Genomic DNA, 19,047 nt, shown 5'->3' with positions numbered 1-19,047 from the left:
ACCGGCTGGGGCTGGTGGCTCTGGGGACGCACTGGCCAAGTGGCCCATGCCCTGTGGCGCTCAGAGTCTCAGGGCTGCAGGGGGGTCAGGGTGACACATCTCTGTCCCACAAGGTCCCAGTGCCAGGGACGCCCAGGGGTTTCCTGGCTCCTGGTTTTGCTGGGACCCCCATTCACCAGGTGGGAACGGGGAACAAGTCCAGCCCCTAGTGCATCCCACCCTGCTCAGGGAAGCTCAGGGGTCCCATCTGAGCCCGGGTGAGGTGCAGGGTGCTGGAACAGGACACAGTGAACAAGCGATGGACAGAGTGATGGCAGCAGCTGGGCTGCTTCCTCGATATTTATAGACATTCCCAAGGAAGCAGTGAGGAGTGAGCGGGCAGGCTCTAAAAAAGGCCAGGCAAGTGCTGGAGGTGCAGCCTGGCCATGGGGCCCGTGGCGAGGAGGCCGACTGAGGCCAGGAGGGCAGGGTGCCAAGATGGCCCAGAGGACATCCCAGTGGGATGAGGAGCCTGAGTCTGGGTAGCAGGATACAAGGGTGTCGGTGAACCGGCTTGTAAGGGCACAGCGATGCCAGGGTATTGGGGTATCAAGACCTTGGGACACCACAGCGCCGAGCACTGGAGTGTGGGGGTCCTGTGGGCACAGGGCAGATATCCGGCAAATCCCGGCCCGACCAGGACATCCCGGACAGGGGACAGAGGAACCGAGACGGGGAAGGGCGGGGTCGGTTCCTAGGCAGGGGCTGCGGGCAGAGCCCGGCTGAGCCCTGACCCTGAGCCGAGAGTCCCGGGCGGTGCTGCAGGGACCGATCCCGATCTCGGCCGTGCCGGGCAGTGCTGGGAGAGCCGATCCCGATGGTGCCGGCCGGCGCCGCAAGCGCTGATCCCGATCCCGGCCGTGCCGGGCGGTGCCGGCTCCGCCGCCCCGATCCGGGTTCCCGGCGGAGGCGGAGCCGCGCAGGGAGGATCCCGGGACGAGCCGTGGCGGAGCGGCCATCGCTCGGCAGCGCCCGGTTCGGCTCGGCTCGGCCCGGGGCAGCGCGAGCGGAGCGGGGCGGGGGCAGCAGCGGGAGGCTGTCCCGGGGCCGGGCTGTCCCGGGGCCGGGCTGTCCCCGCGGGGGGCCGTGCCGCGGTGGGCAGCCCCCGGCCCCGCCGTGCCGCGGTGCCGGGCCGGACCCCCGGCAGCGATGGCCGCCCGCATCCTGCACCGGCTGCGGCACGCGCTGGCGGGCGAGGGCGGCCGGGAGGAGCCGGCGGGCGGCGGCGGCGAGGCCGAGGACTGCCCGGAGAGCTCCGAGCTGGAGGACGACACCGAGGGGCTGTCGACGCGCCTCAGCGGCACCCTGAGCTTCACCAGCCACGAGGACGAGGAGGAAGAGGAGGAGGGGGACGGAGCTAGCGAGGAGCTGGAGGAGCCGCCGCAGGCGCCGGGGGCGGCAGCAGGCACGGAGGACGGAGGCAGGTGCTGGGGCGGTGAGCTGGGGGGACTAGGGTGACTCCAGGGACACTTATGCGATGGTGGCGTCCGGCAGCCCGACAGATGTCAGAGCCCTGTCCCCACGGGGGGCACTGACGCTCCTCTCCCGACACAGAGTGGGTCTCTGCGGCGGAGCGTCCCGGCGGCAGCCTGCTGACCCGGCAGCTGCAGGAGCTGTGGCGGAGGTCGCGGGGCAGCCTGGCACCGCAGCGGCTGCTCTTCGAGGTCACCAGCGCCAGCGTGGTCAGCGAGCGCTCTTCCAAGTACGTGGTGAGTGAGCCCGGCGCGGCTGGGCGGGCACGGGGTGGGTACGAGTCCTGCTCTCCCCGGGGCAGGGACCCCACGGGGCTGGTGCTTATTTTTTTCTCTTTCTCCGTGCTGCTTGGATGGTGCTGGCGGCTCAGATGAGCCTCAGGTAATTATTGCTGATGGGTGCTGCGGCTGCAGCAGCCCAGTCCACTCCCTTCTGTTTGGGCAAACTCCCCCAGCCCCTTTGTGGCCGCACACCCCGCTGTGCTTGTGCCGGGAACAACGTGCCCACAGCACTGCCTGACACCTGCCTCCCCCACAGCTCTACACCATCTACCTGATCCGCTCTGGCCAGTTTGACAAGGCCCCTGCCACCATCGCCCGGCGCTACTCGGACTTTGAGCAGCTGAACCGCCGCCTGCGCTGCCGCTTCAGCTGCAACATGGCCAGCGTTGCATTCCCCAGGAAGAGACTGCGCCGGAACTTCACTGCCGAGACCATTGCCAAGCGGAGCCGAGCCTTCGAACAGTTCCTGTCCCATCTGCACTCCATCGACGAGATCCGCCGCTCTCCCGAGTTCCTCGAGTTCTTCTTCCTGCCGGACCTGCAGGCCGCGCAGCGCCTGACCTGCACCGGCATGTACCGCGAGGCCCTGGCCACCTGGGCCAACGCCTACCGGCTGCAGGACCGGCTGGGGGTCTGCAGCTCCGGCCGCTTCCTGCTGACCCTGGCCGGGCTGGCCGTCTGCCACCAGGAGCTGGACCAGCTCAGTGAGGCCCATGGCTGCTGCGAGCAGGCGCTGCAGCTGCTGGAGGCCCAGGGCAGCCACCCGCTCCTGGGACCCTTCCTGCAGGCTCACGTCCACCTGGCCTGGAAGGTGGGCAAGGACAAGCGGCGCTCAGAGGCACGGCTGCAGGACCTGCGGGAAGCTGGGCTGCCTCTGCAGCAGCAGCCTTCCCTGAAGGAATGCCTGATCAAGGAACCTCTGGAATGAGCCACCTGTGCTAACAGGGGCGGGAGGGCGAGGGCTGTGGGGGAGCTCACGGGCCTGTGGCTGCTGGCAACAGCGAGGGAAATGCCATGGGTGGCAATGGGGCAGGGGAGCACCGCCCATGCCTGGAGCTGCCTCCTGAATGCACTTTCTCTGTGGTTAGTCTGTTTAGCGGGGCTGGGGACTCAAGGGGGTCCACCACTCACATTGGTGCTGCCAGAAGCTGCTCCCCCTCCGCAGGGGATCCTGGAGTGGCTGAGACTTTAGCTGGGACATACTGGCACCTTGCAAGGGAACGGGAAAGCTTCTGGCAGGGTCCAGGGCTCTTGCCGGGAACTTCCCATCGAACTTACACAATAGAAAGGACTTTATTAAATAAAGTCTTGGCAGGAAGAAGAGCATGGCGCCTGCTGAGTCTGTTTAGCCTTACTACCCCAGGGCATCATCAGTGGGAGGCCTCAAGCCTCCATATTGAGGTGGGAGCTGCCTCATCCCCTTCTCCCAGCTCCCAGCTGGGCCCAAGCCCAAGTCCAGTCCTGGGGAGGAGCCCAAGGACAAGCAGAAGCAGCGACTGAGGAGCCAGGGCAGTACAAGCAGTACAGAAGTGAGAAGAGGAAACAATGTGTGCCAAAGTAGCACCTTCCCCTCCTGTGACCCAGCCTGGCACGGGGGAAGAGCTGATCCACTGTGCTCCTGGCACTGCCTGCCCTCGTGCAAGCCCAGTCACAGGTCCAAGGGGACAAACTCCAGGGACAGAGTCCAGCTCTTCACCCAATGGCTTTATTTTAAGGTGGATGAAGGACAGCTGATGGCAGCGTGAGCTTACATGCTGTGCAGCTAACAGCTGGTCGCAGCAATGCTCTGTTGGTCACAGTCTGTCGTAGACACCTCTGGCACTGGGACTTCCTGCAGTGCTTGGTCCCACCTGGTCTCCGTCCTGTTCCTGTCCAGGTCTTGATCTCGGTGTCCCTCCTTTGGCATGCTTGAGCCCCAGTCTATAGGGTCTCCTCAGCTAGAGCTTGCTCTGGTTTGGTGTCTGTTCCACCCTGATGACACCTTCCTGTGCGCAGGTGACAGCCAGGACCCCATCCCTGCGCCACAGCCGTCCCTGCACCAAGCCCCGGCACCCACCTGCAGAGAGAGACTGTCAGACTGCAGCCCACTGCCCCAGGACAGGCAGGGCTGGCCTTGGCCATGAAGGTCTCCCAAAAATGCACTAAGGACTTACCAGCCCAGGGGCTCTCACACTCATACAGCATCCAGTGGTCAGCTCTGAAGGGCGCGTGGAACCACATGGAATGGTCAAGGGACACCATGAACTTGATGCGGTACTGCCGGTGCGGGAGCAGGGCCGTGCCCAGGAAGGCGTAGTCAGAGATGTAGGCAGCCACGCAGCAGTGCACCTTCATGTCAGTCTCCCCTGCAGAGCAACCAGTGCTGCCTGTCCCGCCGGGGCCCGTGGGACACGTCTGGAGTGCAGAGCCCCAGGGGCTCCGCTCCCCTGGAGCCAGCTGCCAAGCACAGCTGAGATTCCTCCAGACTTATTCCCTTTGCCATGCCATGCCCCAGCGTGGCTTATGGCACCATTTCTGCATCCACACCTGTATTACAGCCTTGAAGTGTCCAGGCTAGGCACAGGCAGCCCCCTAATCACAGCCCTCCCAGCCCGTCCTGTTGCAAGAGTGCTCCACAGTGTGAGCTGGTGCTGAAGCCCTTGGATTGGGAGGCACCTGGACCCAGCAGGACCCACCTATGTAGCCTCGTGCTCGCACCCAGAAGAGCTGCTTCGGCTCCTGTGGCTCTGAGCTGAATATATCTGGTGGGTTCACAGGTTTAATGTCAATAGGCACATCTTGAGCTTGGATCTTGGTGAGACGCTTCCTGTATCCCTCAGCCACATTAGGATTCCTGCAGCACAGCACAGAGAAGTGAGATTAACACCAGACATGTGGGTTGGAACACATCTTACTGGCAGGAGCTCCAACCCAGTAACCCAGGGGCACACAGAAAGACAAGAGTTGCATAGCTCCTGTTTGTCCTGCTCCTCTCTTCCCCTCCCAGGCATATTTGAGAATTTCTCAGATAGTCTTCTCCCACACCTCCCTATGCCCCAGGCAGTAAGGTGCATCCCCAGCATGTCCCTTCCACCGCACTCACTGCAGGAACTTCTGGATGAGCTCCTCCTGTGTCAGCAGCTCCTCGGGGGGTGGCACGGTCGGCATGGTGAACTGGTGCTGCACTGGGCTTCCCTGGGAGAGCTGGAAGGAGGCCTGGCAGGTGAAGATCGGCTTTCCATGCTGGATGGCCTTTACAGAGCGAACAGAGAAACTCTTCCCTGTGCGGGTCCGCTCCACCTCGTACAGCACCGGCACCTTGGGGTCCCCTGGGACAGGACAGGGACGTTCCGCCGCCGGGCCACGGCCACCACCGAAACCCGCCCTGCAGAGGCGGGGCCGGCAGCGCCTGTTCTGCTGGCACCGGCATGACGGCGCCTTCTCACGGCTCACTGCGAACTCCCCCAGCGTCCCAGCCCCTGCCGGACCCTCCCGGAGCCTGCACCCCGCCGGTTCCCGGTTCCCGGTTCCCGGTTCCCGGTTCCCCGGGCGCACCTGTCCGCACGAAGTAGCAGTGCAGCGAGTGCACCTGCTCGTCGCGGCTCACGGCGTGGGCTGCCGCCACCAGCGCCTGCCCCACGATCTGCCCGCCGAAGAGGTGCTGCGTGGCGGGCACCCAGTGGTGCTGGCCCCTGCGGGGAGAAGGCGGCCACGGTGAGGGCGGCGGCGGCGGAGGAGGAGGCGGCCCGGTCCCGCTGCCCCGGTGTCCACCCGCACCTGAAGAGGTCGACCTCCAGCCGCTCCAGGTTCAGCACGCTGGTGATCAGCACGCTGCGCAGGTCCCCGTTGGGCGGCGGCCCGGATCCCGGCCCCGCTGCAGCCCCGCCGGCATCGCCCAGGGTCCCCATCACCTCCGCGAACCGGGACCGGCACCGCCGCCCGAGCAGCGCGGCGGACCAGGAAGCACCGCCCATCCGCGGGGCACAGACCGCCATGTGATTGGGCGGTAGAGCTGTCAGTCACCCCTGTCTTGTCAGGATACTCTGGGCTGGTTGGTTCGCCTCCTGTCAATCAGGAGAAGACGGCGCTGATTGGTCAAGATCACGGTGCGGGCGGTGCCCGGCTGCTTTAACGGGGATGGCGGGGTGCGCTTGGGCGGCCGAGCGGAGGGGTCCGGGCGGCCCCCGCATTCTCGCCCACAAGGGCTGCCTCTGCGAGCTGCGAGCGGCGTCCTGGGGCGCAGTCACAACCGGCAGCACGGCACCGCTGTCCGCCAGGACATCAGGTAAGGCCCGCCCGCCGCGTCCGTCTGGAGCTCGCAGTGGTATGGCCGTGCGCCCGGGGTCCCCCGGTGTAGCACCGCACCGGCTCCAGCCCAGCGCTGTCCCGGGGCACAGGCCCTGTCCCGTACCTGGCTTTGGTAACCGGGCTGATCCCGGTAGTGTGATGCCCCGGTACCAGCTGTGTCACACACTTGCTGTGTTCGCTGTACAGCTCCTGCCTTTTCCAGCTCAAGAGTTCAAGCATCAGCATCTGCAGCATTCCTGCTGTCCTTACCTGACTGCAGTGCAAAGGTGGTACCAGGTTTCTCTCAGGGAGCGCTTCATTCCATGGCCTTCACTTCTCCAAGCGGGTGCCGTGACACTTTCCTTTCCATCTTAGCTAGTGGATGTGCTTTTGTGCACAAAGGCCACAAGGTCACTCACTAGTTATGCAACTGCTCCCTTTGCCCTTTTAAAATATAACTTGCCTTGTTAAAACACAATTGAACCTCCTTCCTTGAAGCATTTCTTGTCATGTTCTAGCCTGCTCCTCCACAGCTGCAGAACCGTGTGGTTTAGGGATAAAGACACAAACACATGGGTATCAGCTTCCACACCAAAGTGATGAAGTGCTTCTTCAAACACTTGCTGAGAGTCTTCTCCTACACTGGGCGCCAGGCAAGGGACGACAAATCCTCTACGCCTTCCTTGTGGAGAGCAAGGAGCGATAGCGGAGAGCGGTGCACTTGTTGCTGAAGAGAGACATGAGAGAGAGCCCAGTCGCCGAGCCTGGAGCTGCTGCAGAGCGATGGGAGCAACTGGAGGAGGCAGGAGGGGGAGGCAGCCAGGCAGAGCCGGTGCCCGCACGCCGCTCTGGGTGGCATCCACAGCGAGGGGCGCTCCCGGTGTCCCGGCCCGGTGCGATGCACAGCGAGGGGCGCTCCCGGTGTCCCGGCCCGGTGCGATGCACAGCGGCCACAGCGAGTGGCGCTCCCGGTGTCCCGGCCCGGTGCGATGCTCAGCGGCCGCTGCGGGCGGCGCCCGAGCGCTCCGGTGCCGCCGCGATTGGCGCGGGCGGGGGAGGCGGCGGCGGAGCGCGGCAGGGACCGGGATGTCCCCGCCGGTAGCGGCAGCCCGGAGCGGGCCCGCGCTGGCAGCCCAAGCCGCTCAGCTGCCGCGGTGCAGCTCTCGGTGTTCCCCCCCTACAAGCGGCTGCGGCGCCGCACCGAGTGGCTGGCCGCGATCGCCACCGGGAAAGCCACGGGTGCGGGCTCCGAGAGCCACCGGCAGCAGCTGCTCGCCGTCCTGAGGGACCCCGGCACGCCGGATTTGCTGCCTCAGCTCCACCTCACTGGCTGCTGGACGATGGGATCTGGGCCACGCACATAGGGCAGCTGGGGGGAGAGCAGAGACTTCCTCATGGAGCTGGAGATTGTCATCCATGGGCTAAGTCAAATTTTCAGTGCTGGGCTTTCTCTGGGGAGCTGCATCACCACCTTGACCCAGCATTACAAAGAGTGTGTTTCTAAGATCCCTCCTGATACCATGACACTCTCTGCTTCCCATCCTGATCACTGTGTTGCTCAGGCAGCTCCCCAAAGTCTGCCTATTTCAGATGTGCCTCTTGCCCCTCTGGTGTGCCAGGGTAACACAGAGCTCTGGCCAGGCTTCCCCCTCTGTGGCAGCAGCTCAGCAGAAACAGCAGCCCGTGTCAGCCTCTCTTGTGCCTGTTGTTAATCGTGTGATTTGTTCTCGAGGCTCTTCAGTGTAAGCCTGAAACACCTCGTGCTCTTCTCTAGAGTGAGCCAGCAAGCTCGTTTCCTGTTAGATCCTGTATCCTGTGGCAAAACCGGAGCCCACAGAAACCTCAGAGGATGACAGTGAAGATTTGATTACCCAGAGGACTGAAGATAGTGTCAGGCAGTCTTTGAGTGGCTTTTGCACAGATGCTGCTGCCAGTGTGCCTCAGGCAGTGGTTCGGAAGTCCAGGCAGCTGGTTTGCACCAGGTAGGACAGGCTCAGTGTACAGATCCAGGGGGATGCCTACCCTGTGGGCATCTTCCAGGAAGGCTCAAGTAGCTACACTTGCCACTTCAACCTGGCCTTCTGGCTGCCCTACTGGCACATCTTGGCTGTGCTGAATTTAAACAGGAAGCTCTTGCAGAGGGAAATGCTCAATAGACCATGGGAGAGGGTGGGTCTCACCCATCAGGCTGGGTGAGACAGTGCTGATGGCCTCCTGGAGGAACTAAAGAGCTCCTGGAACAAGTCTTTGGATAAAGCCCTGGTGGTGTTCTTCCTCACAGCAGAGATAGCCAGCTGCCTGCTCAGTAGTGAGGACTTAGAGCACAGGACTCTGTGGGAGCTAGCTGACAGCTGGGCCAGGCCCTACAGTGAGGTGAAGCTCCAGCACTGAGTGGGAGCTGAGCTGGGTGCTTCCACAATGTCCTGTCTTGCACCTTCATTCCCCTCAGCCTGTCATTTCCTCAGCGTGGAAGGGGCAGTTTGTGTCCTTGATCTGCTGAGTGAGCGTCACTTCTTGCATGGGGCAGCAGAGGAACTGGATTGGGAGCTCCTGATCCTGCAGGGAGGGTAACAGTCACTGACCTGGCTAACAGCTGTGGCCAGGAGCCAGCTCTGGATGGTGCAATGTGGGAGGTGCTGGTATCCTAGAATCTGCTGAGTTGGAAGGGACCCATTTGGATCATGTCCAACTCCCAGTCCTGTGCAGGACACCACAAAAATCCCACCAGATGCCTGAGAGCATTGGCCAGACACTTCCTGAACTCAGCCAGGCTTGATGCCATGACCACTGCCCATTGCCCGCTGCCTGTTCCAGTGCTCAACCACCCTTTAGGTGAAAAACCTTTTTCTGATATCCTGCCTCAATCTCTCCTGACTCAGCTTTATACCATTTCCTTGAGTTCTGTCACTGGTCGTGACAGTGACGAGATCAGTACCTGCCCCTCTGCTTCCTCTCATGAGGATACTGAAGATCACAATGAGGTCTTCCTGCAGTTTCCTCTTCACCAGGCTGAACAGACCAAGTTACCTCTACTGTTTCTCAAAAGCCTTGCTTCCAGTCCCATCACCGTTCCCGTGGCATCTTTTGAATGTTCTCTTTTTTATATTGTTGTGCCAAAACTACCCCCAGGATTTGAAGTGAGGCTGCACCGGTGCAGAGCAGGGCAGGACAATCCCCTTCCTTGGTGGCAATGCTGTGTCTGATGCCCCCAGGACAGGATTTGCCCCCCAGCTGCCAGGGCACTGCTGATCATATTCAACTTGCCATCAACTAGGACCCCCAGTGCTGGTCTTCAGCTTCTTGTTCCCCTGTCTGTAAATACCACCAGGATTGCCCTGTACAAGGTGCAGAATCTGACACTTGCTCTTGTTAAACTTCATACTTTTGGTGATTACCGATCTCTCCAATTTGTCAAGGTCTCTCAGCAAGGCCTCTCTGCTCTCAGTGGAGTTGACAACTCCTCCCAGTTTAGTGTTCTTAGCACTAAACATTAGTATATTACTTAGTATTCCTTCAAATCCCGAATCCAAGTTGTTAATGAAGATGTTGAAGAGAATTGGGCCAAGGATGGAGCCCTACAGAACCTCTCTAGTGGCTGGACACCAGCCTGATGTCACCTCATTCACTGTAACTCTGTGCCCAACCTGTGAGCCAGTGGCTCACCCATTGTGTAACAGGGTTATTCAGCTGCAAGCTGGACATTGTCCAAAAGAATACTGGGACAGACAGTGTCAAAAGCTTCACTGAAGCCCAAAAACATTACAGCTACTGGCTTTCCTTGGTCACTTAGGTGGGTTATCCTGTTGTAGAAGGAAATCATGTTCAACAAGCAGGACTTTCCCCTCATGAAGCCATGCTGGCTGTGACCAGTGACTGTGTTCTCCTCCAGGTGTTTTTCAGTACCTGCCAGAATGATCTTTTCCATGATTTTACAGGACACTGAAGTGAGACTGACAGGCCTGTAGTTTCCAGGGTTCTCCTTCCTGCCCTTTGAAATCGGGACATCGTTCCCCAGCTTCCAGTTATGTGGGACCTCTCCAGATTCCCAAAACTGCTCAAAAATCATCAAGAGTCTTTGTGATGACATCAGCCAGTTGCTTGTGGTTTCTCAAATTAATCCCATAAGGGCCCATAGATTTGTAGGGATCTAGGTACAATAACACATTACAAAACTATTTCATCTGTGGCCAGCACCCGCAGGTCCTTGCAGCATCCAGCTGTGAGGTGTTGTGCAACGGAGCCAATAAATCACCCTCGTGTTATTTGGGAGCCGAATCTGTTCCTGTGCCAGTTGCAGCCACCCCTCCCTGGCCAGGGAACAGGGCATGGGGAATCGGGCAGGGCTTTGGGCAGTGCTCCTCAGTCCTCCTGTCTCACCGTGGTGCCTCGGGTGGCAGGAGGTGGCAGCTCCTGAATCCCTGCAATCCCACTGTCCTGCAGCCCATCAGAGAGCAGGGCTGTTGTTTGTCTGCTTGCAGCAGCTGCTCTCAATTCCTCAAGAAAGAGGAACCCGCCCTCGTGTGCGGGGGGTCACTGCTGGGCGGATAACACTGCAGGGAGGTGGGGAGCAAAGGCTTCGTGCAAGGCTGGGGAAGGGAAAACAGCCTGGAGAGTAAACGAAGCGCCCTCGTCTGTGGGCACTGCTCTGGAGTGGGTGAGTTCCCCAGCCCCATCGCAGCCAGATGAGCTCCAGCCCCAGCAGCTCCCAGCCTGTTGTTGGGACATAGCAGGGAATGTCAGTGACCTCGCTCCATCGCTGTAGTTTGGTCACTGTCCATGTTTTGCCCATTTAGCAGTTCCTTCATTAACACTTTGGTGTTGATGGAGTTGGCTGTGGTTGTGGACTGGGGATTTCCTTTGAGCACGAGTTTTGTAACATGATCTGATACTATCGAGTCTCCAACTAAATATAGCATCGTGTTTCTCGAAAACACCTTTTTGTAAGCTTAGAGCTGCTTGTTTCCCCTTTAATTGTGCTTTGCCAGCCTCTTTGCTGTCTTTCTGGCTCCCATGGGAACCCCTCTGATTTTAGGAGACCTCTACCCTCCAGCCTGTTCCTCTGCACAGCTTCCACCCTGCCTCCCCTCCAGCCTGGCATGGGCACTGCAGGATGCCGGCTGCCATCCCCACCTGCCAGGAGCTGAAGGGTCTGGCTGAGGGCACAGAGCCGAGGGCATGAAGCTCCAAGTCAGGATGGCTGTGCCCTGCACCAGGTCACTGTGACTGGAGACACGTGCCCAAGCAAGGGCTGCTGCCAGCATTGCTGTTTGGGTGCTCCGGGATCTGACTCGTCTCCCTCCAAGCTGAACACACAGGAAATACCTCTTTCTCTGGGTAAACATCTTTCCCAAGAGTGAAACTGCCAGGATGAGCGTCCGGCTGTAATTTACCTCCACGTGAGTGCTGTGCTGTGCCCTCCCACACTCCACCCACTCTGATCCACCCACACAGTCCCAGCATAATTCCAGGGCCGGGGACACGTCCTGAGCCCCACAGGGCTGTGGCCTGTGCTCCCTTCCTCTCTGGTGGGGGAACTGCTCCCACAAGGGGCTGCTGAAGCACAGGGGTGTCCCAGCCCCCCCAAGCCTCCTTTGACAGAATCTTGTCTGGAAGCACTTTATTGCTCTCTCTGACCCACATCAATCCCCCTGCTCATGCTCTGGGCATGCCACACCGTCTGTGTGGGGAAATCCCAACCCCGCTTTGCTCTGCTTTCATGTCAGCCCTTGAGCAGCACATGCTGGGCTGAGTGGGCAGGGAGGGGCATGGAGCCTGCCGGGCAGCCAGCACTGGGGGCTGCTGATGTGGGGGCAGCCAGCAGCACCCTCGGTACCTCACTCGTGTTGGCAGAAGCTCTTGAGTAGCGGGGGCAAGTGCAGGCCATCGATGGCCAGGCGGTGCACGATGTGTTTCTGGATAACCAGCCGGCACAGCGTCTGCAGGGAAGGAACTGCAAGAGAACACAGAGGGTACCTGAGCCGGGCAAGTCGGCAGTGAGGCTGAGCACAGCGGGGTGGAGGAGCTGGCAGAGGCACTGTGGTTAAAGGCAGTAGTGGGTGAGTTTGTTCTGTGGCATCGTCCTGCCCTGGGCTTAAACTGGCTGTGCTGGGGCTGGTGCCAGGCTGCTCCAGCAGGGCTGGTAGCTCAAGGGCCCCGGGCAGCAAAGCTCTCCCCGTTATTAGGAGGAAGGTTGAGAGACAGTTATGTGCCCAAGCCGTGTGTGACCGTGCTTGGTTTGCATTTCTTTCTCTGGTGGCTGTCAAGCAACTCTCCAGGGTCTCACATAGCCGTGCTGTGCTTTTTTTCCATCCCACTCCCTTGGTCTGCCTGTACTGGCCCCAGAGCCAGGCTGCTGGGTGAGTGTCTGCGGGCTGGGGCTGCACTGTCTGCAGAGACAGCACCCACAGTACCTTTGGGGCAGACCGCATGAGAACCATCCCCTTGGGCACTTCCACAGAATCTGCCTGGTTCCTACTCCTGTGATACAACTTCCCAGAGCCATGGGTGGCCCAGGAGCATGGGTACTGCCTGCTGCAGCCACTACTCCTCAGCTGTTACACCAGGGAGAATACCAGGTTCCAGCCTTGGCACAGAAGCAGCTGCTCTTAACACCAGCATGAGAAGCAGTACCTCCCAGTGCTGGTGGCAGGCAGTACTCTGGCTCTAGCTCTTCTTCTGCCTCTGTCTCACCTGATCCATCTCCTCATTTTTCCAGCATGCTGCTAATTAGCACTTATTAGCCTGGTCCCTCCCAGCAAGCCAAGGGACACGGGAAAATGCCCAGGCCCCGATGGCATCACAGGGTGTCTGCCCAGGGAACACCGTGTCTGGGGCACGTGGCAGGTGCGTGGGCGCAGTGTGCTGAGCCGTGGTGGATGTAGGTGGATGTTTTGGTGCCAGGGCAGGATCTTAGCTGGCTCTGGCTGCCACGTGCTCCAGGCAAGGCTAGGCACAGCGAGGCCTGCCAGCTGTGGGACAGCCCGAAACACCCGACCCTATCACTGCTTGGGAAGGGTGGCCAGGGGGGTCTGCCTGAGTGCTGCTGCTGCTGGGGGTCTCTCCCCTGGCCCCAGCACAGCGCCCATGGCAGAGCTTTCATCAGACACTGCCCAGCAGCGCTACTGCGGATCTCACCTGTGCTCCACAAGGACCAGAGGCTTTCTTGCACCCTCTTACCCCACGTCCCTCTGCCCAGTGGCACACGCCAACCTTCCCTCTGTTGGCGACTATGGCATGACCCCACCAGATCTCCCCCACTCCTGGCCCACGCAGCACATGCCGCAGGGAAGGGCACAGGTACCTACAGCCATAATCCACCGGGATCACCCGGACACTCTTGGTGGAAGCAAAGACGTCAATGACGGCGTAGAGCGGGCGGGTGGTGGGCAGGCCCCTGGCGCTCGGCCCCATGTCCTCGCCGTTGATGACGATGTGCATGTCGGCGGTGCCGTCGGGCTGCGGGGCGTACAGCACCCCGATGCGGCTGCGCCGGGCGGTCGCGGGCAGCACGTTCATCTTGTACAGGTCATCCAGGATGTGGCTGTAGCGGCCGGGCCGGCTGCGCCCCACCAGCGTGTCACGGGGGATCCGCACCCGCTCGATCAGCAGGAAGGGCTCCCAGGGCTGCCCCCGCGCCTGCACCTCCTCCCCCTCCACCACCACACGGTTGTGGTTGCGGGTGATGGCAAACACCCAGGTGTCCCCCAGGTTGACCAGGTCCGGCAGCGAGTACTCGGGCACTACCTCCAGGCTCTGGGGATCATGGGCTGTCAGTCCCACACGCAAGTGCCCGCACCAGCCCAGCTCCTTCTCCTCAATCTCCACCAGGAAGATCTGCCCGGGTGCCAGAGGCTCCTGGCTGAAGCAGAGCCCGTTGGCGAAGCTCTCCACGCGTGTGGCTTGCGTGTGTGAGGCATCCAGGCGGATGTTGGCGCCGTGGATGTGGTGGAAGCGTGCAGCAAGCCTGCACCGGGCAGCCATTGCTGCCGGAGCTATTTTTAACTGTCCCTGTCACAGCTGCTGTGAGGTGGTGACAGCCCGCCTGGGAGGGACAACCAGAGGGTTCCAGGGGGGTCCTAGTGCCATGGGGGAGGTTGGGGGGGCCATGTGGCTGCTGGGCACAACCGGGCCCAAACTAGACCTACAGACATTCCACACTGGACTGTCTAGCGCTGCCACCTGGGGTGCCTGGCTGTGCCCATGCTGTCCAGCAGCAGCAGGCAGTGCCCGGTGGTGCCCAGTGGTACCAGCTATAGCCAGCAGTGGCCATCACACGGTGCTGACCGGCAGGGCCTGGTGATGCCCGGCTTTACCCAGCACTGCTGGGTGGCACCCAGCTGCGGTGCCCACCGGCGCACCGCACCCCCCGGCTGCCCCCGTTCGGGTGCGGGGTCTCTGTCGGTGCCTTCCCCCCCGCCTCCGGTGTCCCGGTCCCGGTGCCGGGGCCGCTCCCACGTGCGCGGGCGGGGCCGGGGCGGGGCGGGGCCGGGGCGGGACCGGAGCGCTGATTGGCCGCCGCCGGGCCCCGCCCCGCTGACGTCAGCCCCGCAGGTCATATGGGCGCGTGTCATGTGCCCGCCGTGACCGCCGCCTGCGAGCCCCGCGCCGGGAGCGGCCGCGGTCAGCGGGACCGGGGGGGCGCTGGGACGGGACCGGGGAACGGGGTGGAGGGACCGGCACCGGCGCCACGGGAGCCGGCCGGGCCGGGGGTCAGCCCCGAGTGCCGGGCCGGGGTCAGCCCCGAGTGCCGGGCCGGGGTCAGCCCCGAGTGCCGGGCCGGGGGTCAGCCCCGAGTGCCGGGCCGGGGCGCTCGCGGGGCGCTGCCGCGGCCGTTCCTGGCCGACAGCACCCTGACCGTCCCTTCCGCCCACCGCAGATGGGGCCAGTGCTGCTGTCGTCGCTGCTGCTGCTGGGGTTGGGCCAGGCCGCTCCCCCGGACCATGAGGTGACCTACCTGCCCGGGCTGTCAAAGCAGCCCTCCTTCCGCCACTTCTCGGGCTACCTCTGCGCCGGGCCGGGCAAGTACCTGCACTACTGGTACGTGGGACTGCGCCTGCGATGGGGGGGCATCGGCTGGCACTGGGCACTCACAGCTACACGTCCACAGGTTCGTGGAGGCCCAGAGTAATCCCCAGAGCAGCCCTCTGGTCCTGTGGCTGAACGGGGGCCCTGGCTGCAGCTCCATGGAGGGCTTTCTCAAGGAGCACGGCCCCTTCCTGGTTAGTAGTCACTGCTATCCTGTGGCTCAAGGGCTCAGGGGATGACCGGCTGCGTGGCACGAGCCATCCCGCTGTGTCCTGCCCTGCTTTGCCCATCAGTCACCATCTTCTTCCTCAGATCCAGCCCGATGGGGTCACACTGAAGTACAATGAGTACGCATGGAACAAGGTACAGGCACTGCTTCCCTTTGTGGCTTCGAGATAGGGTGGCTGTGAGCCAGTTCCTCCTGCTCTCTCCATGGACCTGCTGCTGCTCCCCTCCCGCCCAACACACCCTCCTCTCGAGTCTGCTGTTGAGCAGCACAGGAATGTGGCCACCCCAGTGCAGCCCTGGGGCGGGCCACACTCCTGTGGGCGCTGCCATGGGTGGGGCTAGCAGTCCTTGGCCCCACTGAGGCAGAGGGTCTCCCCTGATTGCTGGCTCCCGTGGTGTCCTTGCAGATTGCCAACATTCTCTACCTGGAGTCTCCCGCTGGTGTTGGCTTCTCATACTCCGATGACAAGAATTATGGCACAAATGACACAGAGGCGAGTGACTGGGAGAGCCCTGCTCCCCTGCCTGCCCACTCCTGGCCATGGGGTTCAGCCTCACACCTGACCATGCCACCTTCTCCCTGCAGGTTGCTCATAACAACTACCTGGCACTGAAGGACTTCCTCCGGCTCTTCCCCGAGTACTCCAAGAATGATCTCTTCCTCACAGGGGAGAGCTATGGAGGGGTCTACATTCCCACACTGGCAGAGTGGGTGATGCAGGACCCCAGCCTCAACCTGAAGGTGGGCAGCTTGGCTCTGCCCAGCCGGGGAGCAGAGGGCTGGGGTGGGACCAGCCGGGATGTAGGGCACGCCTGGCCCTGCAGTCTTTCATCTCTTCCTGGGGTTCTGGCAGCAGCTGCTGGTGGACGTGTCTGTCCCTGCTGCCAGGGGAGTGTCCTCAGGCACCCCCAACCCTCCCTGTTCCCTCCGCAGAGTAAACAGTTCCACATCTGCTTCCTGCCTGCGGCTGCTGTGCTGTGACTGCCCTGCGGGGAGCTGGAACACAACAGGGTTGTTTTCTTCTTGCCTCGCAGGGAATCGCTGTGGGAAACGGCCTCTCATCTTATGAGATCAATGACAACTCCCTGGTTTACTTTGCCTATTACCACGGGCTGCTGGGGACAGAGTAAGAGCAGAGGGAATGCTGGATGTGCCATCCCTGTGCAAGCAGGATGGGTGCACAGCTGAGGCTGGGGCTGTCTGGGTCGGTGGTGTTGAGACAAGGGCACACGTAGCCTGCCCTGGGTCAGCATCTGGGCTGTGGCTCCTTGTCCCAGGTAGCTCCCATGGGTGCATTTGTGGGGTAAGGAGGGCACAGGGCCAAGCTCTGTGCCTTGTGGCCACTGGGCAGAGAGCTGCAGGGCAGCTGTCATGTCAGTGTTGCCAGCTGGTCCAAGTGGTCCTGGTCTCTGCCTGCAGGCTGTGGAAAGACCTGCAGGCCTTTTGCTGCTCCCAGGGGAAGTGCAACTTCCATGACAACTCCAACCTGAACTGCACACTCAAGGTGAGGGAGCTGGAGCCCCTATACCTGTGCTGAGCTGAACGTGCCTGGGCCCACAGGTCCACAAGGGTCCTGCTGAGTCCCAAACCCTTCTTGCGATTCCTTGCAGATGGGGGAAATGATTCAGATTGTAGAGGAGTCTGGCCTAAATATCTACAACCTCTATGCCCCGTGCGATGGAGGTGTCCCAGGGAGCATGAGGTGAGAGTAGCCCCAGGGAAAATAGTTCTATAGGCACCAGCTTGCTTTGGTTGCACTGGCTCAGAGGGACCTGGTGGGCTGGGCTGGGGGCCCCTCTGGGACACCTGGATGGTTGTGTGGCTGCTGCTGAGGACTCCCCTCAGGAGAACCCTTAGCCGTTGTTCTCCAGGGTTTTCAGTCTGTCCTCATACTCATTCTGGCTACAGATATGAGGGTGATTATCTCATCACACATGACCTGGGCAACTCCTTCATCCGGATGCCACTGAGATTCTCCTGGCGGCAGGTGAGCTGAGGTGCTGCTGGGCTGTGAGCAGCCTCTGGCCAGTTGTGCTGTTGTGGGCAGAAGGGGCAGACAGTGACTCTCCCGACTCTCCCAGAACCTGTTCCGGATGCCAGTAGCCCGAAAGAAAGTCCGGATGGACCCGCCCTGCACCAACTCCACAGCCCCTAGCGTGTATCTGAACTCCCCTGAAGTGCGGAAGGCTCTGCACATCTCCCCCGAGGCCCCAGAGTGGCAGGTGTGCAGGTGAGCAAGCTGTGGGCAGGGAAGGAATGCTCTGAGAAGGAGCAGACGTGCTGCCAATGCTTCCTCCACAGCTTCGAGGTGAACCGCAGCTACAAGCGCCTGTTCATGCAGATGAATGAGCAGTACCTCAAGCTGCTTGGAGCCACGGTGTGTACAGGGGAGCCCACAGACTCTGGGAGTGTCTCTGCCAGCTCAGCCTTCTACCTGGCTGGGGCTGCTGCCCTCCCAACAGCTCACTGTCTGTCTGCTACACAGAAATACCGGATCCTGGTATACAATGGGGACGTTGACATGGCTTGCAACTTTCTCGGAGATGAGTGGTTTGTGGATTCCCTGTGCCAGAAGGTAAATGGGCAGGGCTCAGGCCAGGCACTGGCTCCAGGCTATGTGCTGTAGCTGGTTGTGGCAGGAGCATGGGCAGGGCCAGCTGCAGGTGCTGAAGGCACTGCTGCTACTCCCAGGTGCAGGTGGCTCGCCGGCCCTGGCTCTATACTGAAAACGGTGAGAACCAGATTGGTGGCTTTGTGAAGGAATTCACCAACATCGCTTTCCTCACTGTCAAGGTAGGGCCTGAGGGCTCTGGGGGCCAGGGATGGGGCTATGGGTGGGTGTGCTGGATACCAAGGCTGCAGTCAGGGTTGGGTGGTGTTAGCTGGACTGTGGCAGCACTCCTGCTGCACTGCCAACCGCTGTCCCTTTCCTACAGGGAGCTGGCCACATGGTGCCCACAGACCGGCCGCTTGCTGCCTTCACCATGTTCTGCCGCTTCATTAAGAACCAGCCTTACTAAGAGCTGCAGAGGTAGCACCCGGCGCTCCAGCTGCTCTCACCACCCACCTGCCCTCACCGCCGGCACCTTACACAGCCTGTCCTCGCTGCTGCTTGGCTACACCACGGATCTGTCATGCCTGCAGCCTTCCCCTGCCTGGACAGGATGAGGGGCATGGGCTGGGGGACTCTGTCCTTGTGGGAGAGGCATTGTGCACCTGCTGCAGCCACCTCCTCCCTTGTGGCTTCCTGCCTTGCCTCCTCCCTGTCTGAGGCAGCAGCTGCTTCCCTCCCAGGCAGGGAGCAATCCCCAGCACTTTCCCTCAGCCCCACACACACATGGCCTGAGCAGGCTATGAGGAGCAGCAGTGGGGGGAGGCTGGGTCCTGCTCACCTCTACTTTGGCTCCCACCACTTCTGCTCCTACTGAGGGAGACTTATCACCACTACCACAACAATCCCACTGCCAGGGCACACAGTGCTTCAGGAACTCGCAATAAACTCTGACCAAGGTGGTTCTGCTCCTCCTTGCACCTTTGTGCCAACCCCTGCTTCACTTTCCTCCACTCTGAGGAGCACCAGTGAGTACAAACACCCTTTTCCAGGGAGCCCTGGGCTCTGTGAGCTTTGCCCTTTCTGCGGGGTCCCTGCATCGAGTGAAACAAGTGACCCACCTAAGCAGCGGCAGCACAGTCACTCTGAGCCCTCCGGCACTGTACTAAGCAGCTTCTGCTCCC

At 61.4% G+C, this 19,047-nt stretch overlaps 4 protein-coding genes across 5 annotated transcripts; 2 read left to right on the top strand and 2 right to left on the bottom strand.

The window, feature by feature from the left end:
* Window positions 1-934: 934 nt before the first annotated feature.
* On the top strand, window positions 935-3,116 carry SNX21 (sorting nexin family member 21). Its single transcript, XM_030288614.4, has 3 exons — window positions 935-1,459; window positions 1,594-1,748; window positions 2,050-3,116. The coding sequence occupies exons 1-3, from the start codon at window positions 1,189-1,191 to the stop codon at window positions 2,719-2,721; spliced, it is 1,098 nt and encodes a 365-aa protein (XP_030144474.3). The 5' UTR covers window positions 935-1,188; the 3' UTR covers window positions 2,722-3,116.
* A 366-nt stretch (window positions 3,117-3,482) lies between these two features.
* Window positions 3,483-6,444, bottom strand: ACOT8 (acyl-CoA thioesterase 8). Its single transcript, XM_030288615.4, has 7 exons — window positions 6,330-6,444; window positions 5,550-5,836; window positions 5,328-5,464; window positions 4,876-5,101; window positions 4,469-4,626; window positions 3,947-4,138; window positions 3,483-3,849 (listed from the first exon to the last, which is right to left on the bottom strand). The coding sequence occupies exons 2-7, from the start codon at window positions 5,765-5,767 to the stop codon at window positions 3,731-3,733; spliced, it is 1,050 nt and encodes a 349-aa protein (XP_030144475.3). The 5' UTR covers window positions 5,768-5,836; window positions 6,330-6,444; the 3' UTR covers window positions 3,483-3,730.
* CTSA (cathepsin A) lies at window positions 5,925-18,825 on the top strand. 2 transcript variants are annotated; one of them, XM_030288613.3, is made up of 15 exons: window positions 5,925-6,057; window positions 14,935-15,095; window positions 15,166-15,277; window positions 15,396-15,446; window positions 15,719-15,805; window positions 15,898-16,053; window positions 16,347-16,438; window positions 16,732-16,816; window positions 16,923-17,014; window positions 17,221-17,299; window positions 17,394-17,542; window positions 17,614-17,689; window positions 17,798-17,887; window positions 18,004-18,105; window positions 18,249-18,825. In XM_030288613.3, exons 2-15 carry the CDS (start codon window positions 14,935-14,937, stop codon window positions 18,330-18,332), a joined length of 1,416 nt encoding a protein of 471 aa, XP_030144473.3. In that variant the 5' UTR covers window positions 5,925-6,057; the 3' UTR covers window positions 18,333-18,825. The 2 variants fall into 2 exon arrangements, with proteins under 2 accessions (XP_030144473.3, XP_030144472.3); XM_030288612.4 differs by lacking the exon at window positions 5,925-6,057 and adding an exon at window positions 14,554-14,678.
* NEURL2 (neuralized E3 ubiquitin protein ligase 2) lies at window positions 11,662-14,408 on the bottom strand. Its single transcript, XM_002191973.6, has 2 exons — window positions 13,364-14,408; window positions 11,662-12,009 (listed from the first exon to the last, which is right to left on the bottom strand). Exons 1-2 carry the CDS (start codon window positions 14,037-14,039, stop codon window positions 11,894-11,896), a joined length of 792 nt encoding a protein of 263 aa, XP_002192009.5. The 5' UTR covers window positions 14,040-14,408; the 3' UTR covers window positions 11,662-11,893.
* Window positions 18,826-19,047: the final 222 nt, after the last annotated feature.

Source organism: Taeniopygia guttata, chromosome 20 (genome assembly GCF_048771995.1).
Source record: "Taeniopygia guttata chromosome 20, bTaeGut7.mat, whole genome shotgun sequence".
Lineage (NCBI taxonomy): Eukaryota > Metazoa > Chordata > Aves > Passeriformes > Estrildidae > Taeniopygia > Taeniopygia guttata.
Note: the sequence above shows the minus strand (reverse complement) of the source record. Positions and strands in the feature narration are given on the sequence as shown.

What these genes read in the sequence shown, in the direction of transcription:
- SNX21 (XM_030288614.4), top strand. Translation starts at nt 1,189, where the DNA reads ATGGCCGCCCGCATCCTGCACCGGCTGCGGCACGCGCTGGCGGGCGAG. An exon ending in AGCAGGCACGGAGGACGGAG is followed by an intron (nt 1,460 to 1,593) that starts GCAGGTGCTGGG and finishes CTCCCGACACAG; the next exon opens with AGTGGGTCTCTGCGGCGGAG. An exon ending in AGCGCTCTTCCAAGTACGTG is followed by an intron (nt 1,749 to 2,049) that starts GTGAGTGAGCCC and finishes CCTCCCCCACAG; the next exon opens with CTCTACACCATCTACCTGAT.
- ACOT8 (XM_030288615.4), bottom strand. Translation starts at nt 5,767, where the DNA reads ATGGCGGTCTGTGCCCCGCGGATGGGCGGTGCTTCCTGGTCCGCCGCG. An exon ending in CTGGAGGTCGACCTCTTCAG is followed by an intron (nt 5,465 to 5,549) that starts GTGCGGGTGGAC and finishes TTCTCCCCGCAG; the next exon opens with GGGCCAGCACCACTGGGTGC. An exon ending in CTGCTACTTCGTGCGGACAG is followed by an intron (nt 5,102 to 5,327) that starts GTGCGCCCGGGG and finishes GTCCTGTCCCAG; the next exon opens with GGGACCCCAAGGTGCCGGTG.
- NEURL2 (XM_002191973.6), bottom strand. Translation starts at nt 14,039, where the DNA reads ATGGCTGCCCGGTGCAGGCTTGCTGCACGCTTCCACCACATCCACGGC. An exon ending in GATCCCGGTGGATTATGGCT is followed by an intron (nt 12,010 to 13,363) that starts GTAGGTACCTGT and finishes GTTCTCTTGCAG; the next exon opens with TTCCTTCCCTGCAGACGCTG.
- CTSA (XM_030288613.3), top strand. Translation starts at nt 14,935, where the DNA reads ATGGGGCCAGTGCTGCTGTCGTCGCTGCTGCTGCTGGGGTTGGGCCAG. An exon ending in ATGAGTACGCATGGAACAAG is followed by an intron (nt 15,447 to 15,718) that starts GTACAGGCACTG and finishes GTGTCCTTGCAG; the next exon opens with ATTGCCAACATTCTCTACCT. An exon ending in GGTGTCCCAGGGAGCATGAG is followed by an intron (nt 17,015 to 17,220) that starts GTGAGAGTAGCC and finishes TTCTGGCTACAG; the next exon opens with ATATGAGGGTGATTATCTCA.